Below are 15202 nucleotides of genomic sequence, written 5' to 3'. Positions count from 1 at the left end.
TTTTTTTTTTTTGATACAGAGTCTCACTATGTCACCGTTAGTAGAGTACCATGGTGACATAGTAACCTTAAACTCTTGAACTTAAGTGATTGTCTTGCCTCAGCCTCCCTAGTAGCTGGCACTACAGGCACCCACCGCAATGCCCAGCTATTGTTATTGTTGTAGTTGTCACTGTTGTTTGGCAAGCCCAGGCCAGGTTTGAACCCACCAGCCCCAGTGTATGTGGCCTGCTGCCCTAGCTACTGAGCTACAGGCTGCGAGCCACTCTCTTGTACTCTTTAATTGTAGTTATATCTTATAAGTAGCAAAACTGTATTACTCTCAGGAACTTTTCCTCTGCTCTTATTAAAAATCATAACATTGAGCTTGTGACTTGAGCTCACGAGTTTGAGACCAGCCTGAGCAAGAGTGAGAGCATCTCCAAAAAAATAGCCAGGCATTGTGGTAACCACAATGTTATGATTACAATAAGCTACTTTTAAATTTTGAAGTGTTAGGCTCAGTGCCTGTGGCTCAAGTAACTAAGTGGCCAGCCACCACACCTGAGCTGGCAGGTTCAAATCCAGCCCAGGCCTGCCAAACAACAATGATGGCTGCAACCAAAAAATAGCTGGGCGTTCTGCTGGGTGCCTGTAGTCCCAGCTACTTGGGAGGCAGAGGCAGGAGACTCACTTGAGCCCAAGAATTGGAGGTTGCTGTGAGCTGTGATAGCACTCTACCCAGGGGGACAGCTTGAGGCTCTGTCTCAAAAAAAAAAAGAAAAATTGAAGTGTTAAAAAAATTGAAAGTGTTGGTCAGGCATAGTGGCTCACACCTGTAATCCTAGCACTCTGGAAGGCTGAGGCAGGTGGATTGCTTGAGCTCACAAGTTTGAGACCAGCCTGAGCAAGAGTGAGAGCATCTCCAAAAAAATAGCTAGGGATTGTGGTAAGCACCTATAGTCCCCAACTATTTGGGCGGCTGAGGCAAGAGGATCATTTGAGCCTGCTGTGAGCTGTGAGTCCATGGCATTCTACCAAGGGCAACAAAGTAAGACTGTCTTAAAAAAAATTGTTCTGAAGTTTTATTATAAATTATTTACATTTAGATTTTTAAAATAATTGGAGTAGTACTTTGAAGTATTCAAGTATTCTTTACTACTTCCTATTTCAGTATTTCAACTTCCTTCTGTATCTAATTTTTTCTTTATTTCTCTTTTACAGAAATATATATTTTTAGAGTATTGTTGACATATTATGAATTGTTATAATTGTTACAATTATGAATTGGGCTGCAATATTTAGAGTTATGTTTTGGCCAGGCATGGTGTCTCAGGCCCGTAATCCTAGCACTCTGGGAGGCCGAGGCAGGAGTACTACCTGAGCTTAGGAGTTTAAGACCAACCTGAGCAAGAGGAAGACCCCATCTCTTAAAAAAAAAAAAATAGCCAGACATTATGTAAGGTGCATGTAGTTCTAGCTACTCCAGAGGCTGGGGCGAGAGGATTAGGTGACCCTGAGTTTGAGGTTGCTGTGAGCTATGATGCCATGGCACTCTACCCAGGGCAAAAGAGTGAGACTCTATCTCAAAATAAAAAACAAAACAAAGCAATAGGATTTATGTTTTGATAGATTAAAAGTATTCTAGTTGGTGATATTGCAAATGTAACATATTACATACAAATGGAAAGAATAAATAGTTTATGGCATTTTTAATAATTTATCTTTCTTCTCATACCTAAGTCTTTAATATATTGATTTAGAAATTAAAAATGGCATTTAAGGTATTTTTGGATATTCTCTGCTGTTAGACATATTAGTTTGAGTGGTTACTATCTTTAGGAAGGCTTCATTTTTTTTTTTATTGAAGTAATCTTTGGTGATAGGATTTCTCCTAAATGTCACTGTATATCAATTAGAACGCCTTGTGTTGCAGGTAGTAGAAAACTTGGTCACCAAGTTAAACTCAAGTAGGGGAGAGGAATGAGGAGGGGGACTAGGGTGCTCTTACCTAACAGGCACAACGTAAGGGTGTATGGCACACTTTCTGGGTGAAGGGCACCAACTACAACTTGGACTCTACCTAACAAGTGCAAACAGTGTAACACAATTGTCTGTCGCCTCATATTAATGTGAACTTTGAAAAAAGGAAGAAAAATTGGTCAAAATGGTTTAAACAATAAGGCCACTTATTGGCTCACATAATTGAGAAACCCAGTGGAAGGAAAGGCTTCTCTTTTTTTTTTTTCTTTTTTTAATTAAATCATAGCTGTGTACATTAATGCAATCATGGGGTATAATGTGCTAGGGTTTTTTGTTTTATTATGTTTTTTTTCATTCCTTCATTTCTTTTATTTATATTTCCTTTGTTTAAAAATTAAATCATAGCTGTGTACATTAATGCCATCATGGGGTACAATTTGCTGGTTTTATATACAATTTGAAATATTTTCATCAAACTGGTTAACATAGCCTTCACGGAATTTTCTTAGTTATTGTGTTAAGACATTTATATTCTACACCTAGTAAATTTCACATGTGCCTTTGTAAGATACATGGTAGGTGTGGTCCCACCAATTACTCTCCCTCCACCCATCCTCTCCTCTCCTCTCCCTCCCCCCTTTCCCCATATTCTTGGGCTATAATTGGGTTATAGCTTTTGTATGAAAACTATAAATTGGTTTCATAGTAAGACTGAGTACACTGGATACTTTTTCTTCCATGTTCCAGCTCCATCCATGTAAACATGTAAGAAGTAAAGTCTCCATCTTTCTTTTAGGCTGCATAATATTCCACAGTGTACATATACCACAATTTATTGATCCATTTGTGGGTCGATGGGCACTTGGGCTTCTTCTATGACTTAGCAATTATGAATTGGGCTGCAATAAACATTCTCGTACAAATATCTTTGTTATGTGATTTTTGGTCTTCTGGATAGATACTTAGTAGAGGAATTGTAGGATCCAATGGCAGGTCTATTTTTAGTTCTCTAAGTGTTCTCCAAACATCTTTCCAAAAGAAAAGTATTAGTTTGCATTCCCACCAGCAATGTAGAAGTGTTGCCTTTTCTCCACATCCACGCCAACATCTCTGGTTTTGGGATTTTGTGATGTGGGCTAATCTTACTAGAGTTAGATAATATCTCAAAGTAGTTTTGATTTGCATTTCTCTGATGATTAAAGATGATGAGCATTTTTTTCACGTGTCTGTAGGCCGTGCGCCTGTCTTCTTCAGAGAAGTTTCTCTTCAAGTTTTTTGCCCACCCTGAGATGGGATCACTTGTTCTTTTCTGAGGGGAAGACTTCTCACTCAGCTGTATTATCAAAGATTGGGCTCTTTCTCTCTCTTTAGTTTGTTTTCTAAGGTAACATCTTGGCCTGAAAGCTAGCTCCCTTTGTGGGAGGATGAACAGTTTCAACAGCTTCTGAGGATGCTTTGTCCAAGTGTACAGGAGAAGGAAGGGAAAAACCAGCAGAATTATCTCCTAGCATTCTAAGCAAGGGAACTGAGATTTACTCTTATGAGACTGGCATAGGTCACATGCCTGTCCTTTAATCAGTTACCTTGGCTAGTATTAATGCAAGGTTGGCATGCAATTAGGGCCTTCATTGGAAGCTGGGGATGTGGGATCAGCTTTTTGTGAATCATAGGGGCTGTGTAGGACAGAGGTAGATAATGAGTACTGTTAAGAAGTGGGCAGGGAAGAAGAATGTTGGGGTAGCAAATGTTTACATGCTCATACTATTTCATTCTCTATGAAAATGATCTTTAGCACCTGGTTTGAACAGCATTTATTCAACTAACATTTATTGGATCCTACTACAAGTTGGACTTTATTCTTTGTACCATGATAATACGTAAAATGACAAGGCCGGCTCGGCGCCTATAGCTCAACCGGCTAAGGCGCCAGCCACGTACACCTAAGGTGGCGGGTTCGAATCCCCAGCCCGGACCCGCCAAAACAACAATGATGGCTGCAACCAAAAAATAGCCGGGCGTTGTGGCGGGCGCCTGTGGTCCCAGCTACTTGGGAGGCGGAGGCAGGAGACTCGCTTGAGCCCAGGAGTTGGAGGTTGCTGTGAGCTGTAATGCCACGGCACTCTACCCAGGGGGACAGCTTGAGGCTCTGTCTCAAAAAAAAAAAAAAAAAAAAATGACAAGGCCTTTGGTTTTAGGAATTCTCATATAGTGGGAAACAGAAACATAAATCAATACAGAATAAATTTGTAAAGCTACAATGGAAGTGTGAGCAAAGTGCTGTTATAGCACAGGGTAGGGGTTTCACAGAGGAGGTGACATGGAATACTGTAGGGTTTTTCTAGGCACAGAAAGGGAAAAAGTGTTCTCTTAGAAGGAGTTCTGTAACATTCCACAAGTGGAGTCAGGAGTGGTAAGTTTTAACTGTTCTAGGGTAATACTTGGGACTAAGGTTAACTTAGCTGTATCCATTGTTTGAGGGGAGAGAAATCTTTCTTTGACATAGAAATATCTGTAGTTGAAATCTCAGAGTCTCTTCCTAAAAATTTCTTTCATAAATTTCCTGCAACATTCTGGTATGAGAAGCACTGAATATCATCATTTTTACATTATTTTAATTTCCTGCTTATCCACTAAAATTGATTTGTTTTATTCTCTTCAGGAACATGGTGACGATTTTCTGTTAAAAGCTGAAAAAGATAATCGCCAGAAGGTGTCTGGAATCCTTCAGCGTGTTCTCTTGCTTTTCCGGGCAGCTCGGTGTTCTTTTCCTGTAGCACAGTGGTACATCTTGCAGTTGAGGTGGGCAAGAAAAGTCATGCAGAAGGTATGGAAATGTCTTAACTGAAATATACTGATTGTTATAATATTTATAATTGTGACATTTTCTCAAGGAGTCCTGCCCTGTAACGTGTTCTGACAATTAAGTTTGCAAACTTGCCACCGTGTGCTTACATTGGCAGCACTGTACAAACAATTCAGTGAGATTTCATAATCTTTGTATGTCAGGGTCTGACAGCTGTGTTTGTGTCAACACGTGGTAGTGTTATAATGAGTGGTGTTTGTTATTGTTGCTTGTTTTTGTGTGCTGTCATGAGAATGTCAGAGCTTGAATTAGACAACAAACGTTAAATTTCTTGTTAAACTTGGCAAAAGTGGAAATGAAATCAGGGATGTGTTAGTCCAAGTTTATGGGAATAATGCCATGAAGAAAAGGGCAGTGTACAAATGGATTAAACAATTTTCTGAGGGAAGAGAAAGCATCACTGATGAAGAGAGGTCAGGGTGGCTGGTCATAAACAGAACTGATGAAAACAATTTAAAAATCCATTGAATTGGCTCGGCGCCTGTGGCTCAAGCGGCTAAGGCTCCGGCCACATACACCTAAGGTGGCGGGTTTGAATCCCCAGCCCGGGCCCGCCAAACGACAATGATGGCTGCAACCAAAAAATGGCCAGGCGTTGTGGTGGGCGCCTGTGGTCCCAGCTACTTGGGAGGCTGAGGCAGGAGACTCGCTTGAGCCCAGGAGTTGGAGGTTGCTATGAGCTGTGATGCCATGGCACTCTATCCAGGGGGATAGCTTGAGGCTCCGTCTCAAAAAATAAAAAAATAAAAAAATAATAAAAATCCATTGAATTGTGCATCAGAAACATTGATTGACTATGAGAAGCATAGCAGACCGAGTAAACATGGATAGAGAAAATGGGAAAATCTTTTTTTTGAGACAAAGTCTCACAATATTGCCCTTGGCAGAGTGTATGGCGTTGTCGCAGCTCACAGCAACCTCAAACTGTTGGGCTTAAGAGATTATCTTGCCTCAGACTCCCAGTAGCTGGGACTTCTGGAACCTGCCATATTGCCCGACTACTTTTTTGTTATTGTTGTCTTTGTTGTTTAGGAGGCCCTAGCTGGGTTTGAACCCACCAGCCCCAGTGCATGTGGCCAACGCCCTAACCACTGAGTTACAGGCCCCAAGCTAAAACTGGGAAAATCTTAACTGAAAAAACTTGGCATGGAAAGATGTTTGCAAAAATGGTTCCAGTGGAGCTCACTGATAAGCAAAAGCAAAGGAGAGTCAAAGTCTGCCAAGACCTTTTGGAGAGGCAAGATGATGCTTTGGGCCATGTTATCACTGGTGGTGAAACATGGGTGTACCAATATGACCCTGAAACAAAGTATCAAAGTGTACAATGGAAGTCAACCAGTTCTCTATAACCAAAAAAGTTCGATCAGTCCAAGTCAGGAGTAAGAATGATGTTGCTAACTTTGTTTGATATCAGAGGAATTATTCACTGTGAATTTGTACCAACTAGAAAAATAGTTAACTGAGTTTACTCTTTAGAAGTGCTGAAAAGGCTACATGAAAAAGTTATATGAAAAAGATTTGAGCTTTTCACCAATACCTCATGGCCCTTGCATCATGACAGCATAGTAGCTCACACAGCACTGTGTGTGAGGGAGGTTTTAGCCAGTAAACAAATGCTGCCTTGGAACACCCTCCCTACTCACCCAGTGACTGGATCTGGCCCCCAGGGACTTTTTCTTTACCTGATGATAAAGGAAATATTGAAAACAAAACATGTTGATGTCATTCACGACATCAACGATAGTATGACAATAGCTCTGATGGCCATTCCAGAAAAATAGTTCCAAAATTGCTTTGAAGAGTAGACTATGAACTGGCTTTAGTGCATAACTTCTCAAAGGGAGTACTTTGAAGGTGACTGTTACTATTTAGCAATGAGGCATATAGCACTTTTTCTAGGATGAGTTTGTCAACTGTCAGACCTCATAAATTCTTAAATCTCATATTTATTTACAAGAAATCTGTACACACCAGGTTCTTCCTGCTGAAAGATAAGGACCCAGAACTTGGACTCTAGGTTAGTTCCATCCTGTCTGGCACTAGATTAGCATAATCTAATCAGTTAATTTCAGGGAATTGTAGTTACTCCTCTTACCTACATCCTGCACCCCACGCATGATCATTGAGGATTTAAACTCCGCTTAAGGCTTTCTTCCACTTCTCCCTTGGGCTTCTGTGGGTTAAAGCATGGAAAGTTAGAGGTCATTCTCAGCAATTTCCTTTTAGTAGTCTCCACTAGTTGGGGGTACTGATACCCCTTGCTGTCTTCTGAGACGTGCAGTTCAGTTTGATTCTGAGGCAGTAATCCCCTTCTGTAATGACGTCAGCTGAGCTCTTTGTCTTCAGCTGATCTCTGGCTGATGGGACATCTGGTATGTCTCTTTATCCAGCTCTAAGTCCTTTGTAGGCCTGATAATTGCTTTCTGAAATGTGAAAATAAATTTTATCACTTCAAAATATTTTTAATTAATCCTTAGATTAAAATTAATTTTTTTTTTTTGAGACAGAGCCTCAAGCTATTGCCCTGGGTAGAGTGCTGTGGCAACACAGCTCACAGCAACCTCTAACTCCTGGGCTCAAGCAAGTCTCCGGCCTCTGCCTCCCAAGTAGCTGGGACTACAGGTGCATGCCACAACGCCTGGCTATTTTTTGGTTGCAGCCATCATTGTTGGGCGGGCCCAGGCTGGATTCGAACCCGCCGGCTCAGGTGTATGTGGCTGGCGCCTTAGCTGCTTGAGCCACAGGCACCAAGCCTCAAATTAATTTTTTAAGAGACAGGGTATCACTTTAAAATTAAATTTAAAACAACGATCTATAACTGTTTTTTTGAGGAAATTTTGGAGAGATTTTTAGTTATTGAATATTTTTTTAGACTTTTTTAGAGAAAGATGATTTGTGAAATTTGCATATAGCTTCTGTAAAAATATAAATTATACTGTACTCATTTAAAATTTTTTCATCCTAATAGGGAAAGAAAGTACAATAGCGGTTGCCAGTGGCTAGGGAGGAGGAGGAGGAAATAGGAAATGACTGCCAATAGTTTTCTTTTGGGGTGATAAAAATGTCCTAGAATTAGGCAGTGGTGATAGTTGCCTAATTTTGTTAATATATTAAAAAGCACTGAATTGTGTACTTTTTTATTTTTTTGGTCAGGGCCGGGTTTGAACCCACCACCTCTGATATATGGGGCTGGGGCCCTACTCCTTTGAGCCACAGGCACTGCCCTAAATTGTGTACTTTTTAAAGGTAATTTTTAGCTGGGTATGGTGGTACACACCTATAGTCCCAGCTACTTGGGGTGCTGTGGTGAGAAGATCTCTTGAGGCCAGGAGTTCAAGACCAGCCTGAGCAAATAGAGTGAGACCTTGTCTCCAAAAATAAATTAATAAAAGGTGAATTTTATGGTATGTAAGTTATACCTCAATTAAAAATGGGGCTAAATGGGAGGCTGAGGCAAGAGAATCACTTAAGCCCAACAGTTTGAGGTTGCTGTGAGTTGTGATGCCACGGCATTCTACCTAGGGTGACAGGTTGAGACTCTGTCTCAAAAAAAAAGAAAAAATGGAGATGAAGTGAATATTCTACACTCTTACTAGTTTTCTATTTCCACCCTAACAAATTACCATAAATTTAACAACTGAAAAGAACATTTATTTACACATACTAATCTTGCACCTTTTGTGTATCAGAAGTCTAAACACAGGATGGCTCAGCTAGGTCTTTTACTGAGAGTCTCACAAGGCCAATCAAGGTTCCAGGGTGCAATCTATTTCCAGCCTAATTGAAATTATTGGAAGAATTCAGTTACATGTGCCTGTAGGACTGAGGTTTCTTCTTTCCTTACTGTCTCTGTCTCTACCACTTAGTACCATCCTATTACTAACTGCTGAGAGTAAATGCTATTTAATGTATTTGACAGAAAGTATGTCATTACCACGCTTAACAAGAGGATTTGATTAGATCCCGTCTTTCTGAAAGTGACTAATAGGAGGAGAAAATAGGTTGAAAGTCTGTTTTTTGTTTGTTTTGGAGATAGAGTCTTTCTCCTTTGCCTGATAACACCTGAGTGCAGTGATGTTCTCAGAGTTCACTACAACCTCAAACTACTGGGCTCAAGGGATCCTCCTGCCTGAGCCTCTCAAGTAGCTGGGACTAAAGGCAAGCCCCACAGCGTCTGCTGTCCTTTTCTTTTGTCTGTAACAGACTCCCTCCCCTTTTTTCTTTGTTTGTTATAAACATATAACTCATATATAAACATATAACTCAGTCTTTTGAGTTATATGTCTTCTACCATATTCTAGATTTGTGTGATTTCTTCATTAAGTATCATTTAACTTGTTCCTTCTTTCTTTTATTTTCTGTAAGCTAGTAATTATTCTATACTCATTGAGGTGGAGCGGTTTGAATAGATTCAGATTAAAATTTTCTTAGGAATCAATTCTTTGCATGTGGTGTGTATACACTTCTCTGTTGCACCATATCATGTAGCGTATGTGTCTTCTGCTCATTTCACTTTTGTGATGGTAAAACTGGTCAATGAGTTTGGGTCATATCTCACTCTCTATCAGGATCCCAATCAACTTTTTACCTGATTTAGTATTCACTGATCTTCCTTGCCTAAAGTCATTTTATGAGGGGTTGCCAAATGGTGACTTTCTGAATCTGTCATTTATAAATTAGACATTTAAATTATAAAATTTTTAAAAGTTATATTTGTAACTTACACATGCAAATTTTTTGTATTTGGATTTAGTTACTGTACATAGTTTTATTTTGAATGAGATTTAGATAGTTAAATTTCTTTATTTTCTTCATTTAGCATAAGGGGAAAGCCAGGGACAAATAGTGTTAATTATTCTTATACAGCCAAAACTGAATGATAAGAGAGTGCAAATGATTTGGTTAAAATCTTTTTCTCTTTTGAGATATAATCTAGTGAATTTCTTGAATTAAATTTTTTAAGTTTCTGAAAAAGAACTGTGCTGTGTTTTCCATTCTGTATGTTTATCTTACCTAGTTTTTTTTATAGTTTTCTTTAAAAATGATTTATATTACCAATAATTAATATATTCTCATATTCTTTACTTTCAGATTCGAATGAAAGGGTCCCTTCCTTCATTGAGTCCTTTCCCTCAATCATTACTTAATTATTGTAAAGGAGGCATAGCATTTTTTATTCCTGGAGCAGCTGGAGACCACAAGCTTGATGACGTTTCCATTAGAGTAATAGGTTTGTCTGAAATAAACTGTTTGCTTAGACTTAACCCTAAGTATGAATAATATATATATATATATATATATATTTTAGTGGATTTGGGAGTTCCTAAACTGTTGACTCTTTAAAGTATAGTATGTTCTATGATATTTTACTTTGTGTTCATAAGTAAATACTGTGTTGTGGCCAGGTACAATGGCTTATGCCTGTAATCTGGTATTCTCAGAGGTCGAGGTGGGAGGATTGCTTGAGGTCAGGAGTTCAACACCAGCCTGTACAAGAGACACTGTCTCTACAAAAAAATAGAAAAATTCACCAAATGTTGTGACATGCACTTGTAGTCCCAGTTATTTGGGAAGCTGATGCAGGAAGATCATTTGAACCCAGGAGTTTAGGTTGTTGTGAACTATGATGGCATCACTGCACTCCAACCCTGTCTCAAAAAAAACAAAAATAAAAAAATATTGTGTTTTAACAGCTACGAATATACGTGTATTATATATGCAGTATTAAATTTGAAATTTATTATGTAAAACAAATTGGACATTTAGGATATTGTCATGGCTTTATATTTTAAATTTGGGATTTTGGCACTCAAGAATGCTTTTCTGTGGTCATTTTCTTATAGTTAGGATATGCTGCCAACTATCATTAAGTAGACAGGCCTTGAATCTTTCAGTATATTGACTCACCAATTTTGTTTCTTATTTTTCTATCTTAGTATACCTTGTATAAGCTTCTTTTCACTTTATAAACTCATGTCTATTAATTTTCATGGCTTTAATTATATTATAATTTATTTAAGCTGTTATACATTTAAGTGGCCTTTGGCACATTGGTTTTTTGTTTTTTTTTTTTTTAATAGTTTGAAACCTTAAGGACAGAGCCTTAGGAGTAAAATTACTGAGTTAATGAATATACCTATTTTATTAGCACCATGCTCTAACCAACTGAGCTAACTGGCCAACTGGTTGATATGCCTATTTTATATTTCTTGAAATAGTATGCCAAATGTTATAGTTCCTTGAGATTAATTTAATGAGTAAAAATGATAATTTTATATTAATGTCCTTATTTTGACTAGTTATAGTGAACATTTATAAGTATAGTATTTATATTCTCTCTTGATTTTTTTTTTTTTTTTTACTCTGTCTCCATAAGTAGAGTGCCTGCCGTGGTGTCATCATAGCTAACAGCAACCTCATACTCTTTGGCTCAAGCAATCTCTTGCCTCAGCCTCCTGAGTAGTTGGGACCACAGGCTCCCACCACAGCACTCAGCTAGTTTTTCTATTTTTAGTAGGGACAGGGACCTTACTCTTGCTTGGGTTGGTCTTGGACTCTTGATCTCAAGCAATCCACTCACCTCAGTGAACCACCAACCAGCCTTCCCTTTTATAAATTAATTTCTGTTTATAGTCTATTCTAATTATTTACATAAAAAGTTTAAAAATAGGCTAGGTGCCTGTGGCTCAAGTGGCTAAGGCACCAGCCACATACACCTGAGCTGGCAGGTTCGAATCCAGCCCAGGCCTGCTAAACAACAATGATGGCTGCAACCAAAAAATAGCTGGGCATTTTGGGCGGCGCCTGTAGTCCCAGCTGCTTGGGAGGTGAAGGCAGGAGAATTCCTTGAGCCCAGGAGTTGGAGGTTGCTGTGAGCTGTGATGCTAAGGCACTCTATCCTGGGGGACAGCTTGAGGCTCTGTCGAAAAAAAAGTTTAAAAATAAGTAAAACTTTAGGCATCATTCAATTCTTTTTTTCTTAATTCTTTTCTTATCATTTCTGTTTATATTAAGTCCTGATCTTATATTCAAGACTCATAATGTTTTTGACCCAGGCATGGTGGGAGCCTGTAGTGCTAGCTACTTGGAGGTTGAGGCAAGTTTGCTTGAGCCCAGGAGTTCGAGTCTACAGTGCACTATGATCACACATGTGAGTAGTCACTGTACACCAGCTTGGGCAACATAACAAGACCCAGTCTCTTAAAAAATATAAAGTTCTTTTTTAATTCATTTACCTTTAGTACTAATGTTAAATAAATGTGTGCTGGATCTCTTATTGTCTGTTTTCCCAACTGTAATGGCATTAAAATGCTTTCTTGATTTCTTTTCTCACCTGTCATGAGGGTTCATTTCATAGACTTTTTTTATTTAATCTAACAAAAGAAAGGGAGAGGCTGGTCATCTGGAAACATATGTACAATTCTATTTCTTCTTTTTTTTTTTTTTTGAAACAGATTCTCACTCTGTTGTCCTCAGTTGAGTTCCATGGTGTCTAACTGCAACCTCAAACTCTTGGGCTCCAGTGAGTCTCTTGCCTCAGCCTCCTGAATGGCTGGGACCACAGGCGCCTGCCATTATGCCTGGCTATTTTTAGAGTCAGGGTCTTGCTTTTGCTCAGACTAGTCTCAAATTCCTGAGCTTAAGGAGTCCTCTTGCATCAGCCTCGTAGAGTGCTAGAATTATAGGCGTAAGCCGCCATGCCTGGCCTTAAAATTCTATTTCTTCTCGGTGCCTGTGGCTCAAGCAGTTAAGGCGCCAGCCACATACACCTAAGGTGGCGGGTTCGAATCCCCAGCCCGGGCCCACCAAACAACAATGATGACTGCAACCAAAAAATGGCCAGGTGTTGTGGCGGGCGCCTGTAGTCCCAGCTACTTGGGAGGCTGAGGCAGGGGACTCGCTTGAGCCCAGGAGTTGGAGGTTGCTGTGAGCGTGATGCCACGGCACTCTACGGAGGGGGGATAGCTTGAGGCTCCGTCTCAAAAAAAAAAAAAAAAATTTCTTAAAAATCTGGGTCTGTGAAGCATTGAGTTAAATTCATAACAATCCATGTTATTAATAAAATGTGTTTGCTCATAAATAGAACATATTCCTCGAAGTGACTTAAATAAAGATCTGAATATATATTTTTAATTTTTTATTTTTTTGCAGTTTTTGGCCAGGGCTGGGTTTGAACCCGCCACCTCTGGCATATGGGGCTCATGCCCTATTCCTTTGAGTCACAGGCGCCGCCCTAATATTTTTATTTTTATTCCTGAGGGCTGCTATTTAATTACTCTTTTGTTTGATTTGGTCTCTTGATTGTTCAGAAATGATTGGGCTAGGTTAAAAAATTTCCTTGCCTAGTTTGTTACCTAGGATAGTGGATTTCAAACACTGTTGAAGCTTTTTATTATAGAAAAAAATATAATGAGCCCTCAAGCACCTAATATCCACCCGTAACAATTATCAACACATGAAAGGAAATCTGAGATATCATATGATTTCACATAAGTACTTCAGTATGTGTAGCTAACAGATTAGGAAGTTTGTAAAACTACAATTCTGTTACCACGGCTGACAAAATTAACAAAAATTATATAATATTATATACAGTTATTCATGGCTTAATGATGCGATTTTACTGAGAAATATGTCCTTGGATCATTGTGCAATTTACACAAACGTAGATATTACAGGCTCCTAGATATTACATGACATACCAAGGCTATATGGTATAGCCAGTTGCTACAAACCTGCATGGCATGGTGACGACTGAAAACTGTAGGGAATTGTAACACAATGTTAAGTTTTGTGCATGTAAACACAGAAAAGATACAGTTAAAAATAAGAGTATAAAAGATAAGAAAAGGTACACCTGTATAAGGCCTTTAGCATGATGCAGGCTGCAGGACTGGAAGAATGAATTTGAAGGCTCAAGGCATTACTCTGTACTACTGTAGACTTTATAAACATTATACACTTAGACTATGCTAAATTAACAAAAAATAAATTTTCCTTCAATAATAAATTAACCTTAGCTTACTGTAACTTTATTTTCTAAATGTAATTTTTTTAAGCTTTTAGACTTTTTTATAATAATACTTAGCTTAAAATAGAAACACATTGTATAGTTGTATGAAAATATTTTCTTTATATCCTTATTCTATAAGCTTTTTTCTGTGTTTACTTTTTAAACTTTTTTGTTAAAAACTAAGACATAAACACACACATTAGCTTAGACCCACACAGTGTCAGGCTAATCAGTATCACTGTCTTACTCCTCCACACTTAGTCCCACTAGAAAGCCTTCAAGGGCATTAACCTGCATGGATTTGTTATCTCCATGATAACAATACCTTCTTCTGAAATACCACCTGAGGAACCTGCCTGAGGCTGTTTTACTGTTAACTTTTATTTTTTTTCTTTTTATAAGCCACAAATTCTCTGTTAACTTTTAAATACGTAGAAGGAGTACACTCTAAAATAATGATAAAAATACAGTAAATACTTAAATCAGTAACATAGTCAGTTATTAATATTAACAAGTATTATGTACTGTACATAATTGTATTTGCTGTACCTTTATACTTCTAGCTGTATAATAGGTTTGTTTACACCAGTGTTATCACAGACATGTAATACATTGCACTATGACATCATGACATCAGTGGGTCTTAGGAATTTTTCAGATCTATTTTAATCTCATGGGAGCACTGTTGTATATGCAGTCCATTGTGGACCAAAATGTTGTTTTGTAGCATCTGATTGTATTATATATTCTGTATTTATGTTTACTCAATTATTCCAAATTTGTCTTTTTAGAGTTGTTTTTTTCAAATCTCTATCCAAACAAGGTCCTCTACACATTGCTTTTTTTTTTTTTAGAGACAGAGTCTCACTTTGTCACCCTTGGTAGAGTGCTGTGGCATCACAGCTCACAGCAACCTCAAACTTGTGGGCTTAAGCTATTCTCTTGTCTCAGCCTCCAGGGTGGTAGGGTCCCCGCCACAACGCCTGGCTGTATTTTTAGAGATGAGGTCTCGCTCTGGCTCTAGTTCAGGCTTGTCTCAAATTTGTGAGCCCAGGTAACCCACCCACCTCTGCCTCCCAGAGTGCTAGGATTAGAGGCATGAACCACTGCGCCTAGCCTACACATTGCATTTTGCTCAATATGTAAGTCTCTTTTAATGTATAAAAGTTTCCTTCCCCCATTTTTTTTTTACATGCCATGTGCTTATTGAGGAAACCAGAACATTTATCCAGTAGAACCCCTTCCATTCTGCTTACACTTAATTGAGTATTTTTTTTGTATTCAAACTTTTTTTGACTGTAACTAACAATAAGATACAAATTGCACATCAAGATGATACATACAGGCTCGGCGCCTATAGCTCAA

General features: G+C 38.6%; 1 protein-coding gene across 1 annotated transcript in view; it reads left to right on the top strand.

Annotated features, from left to right (window-relative positions):
- The window catches only part of CUNH5orf42 (chromosome unknown C5orf42 homolog), a 133102-nt gene that overhangs the window by 34837 nt on the left and 83063 nt on the right, over positions 1-15202 (top strand). Inside the window, 2 exon segments of the mRNA XM_023515013.1 lie at positions 4621-4785; positions 9916-10054. Coding sequence (XP_023370781.1) covers positions 4621-4785; positions 9916-10054 — 304 coding nt within the window.

The sequence above is a fragment of the Otolemur garnettii genome, unplaced genomic scaffold, assembly GCF_000181295.1.
Source record: "Otolemur garnettii isolate 467f Iridium unplaced genomic scaffold, OtoGar3 scaffold00063, whole genome shotgun sequence".
In the NCBI taxonomy this organism is placed as follows: Eukaryota; Metazoa; Chordata; class Mammalia; order Primates; family Galagidae; genus Otolemur; species Otolemur garnettii.
Note: the sequence above shows the minus strand (reverse complement) of the source record. Positions and strands in the feature narration are given on the sequence as shown.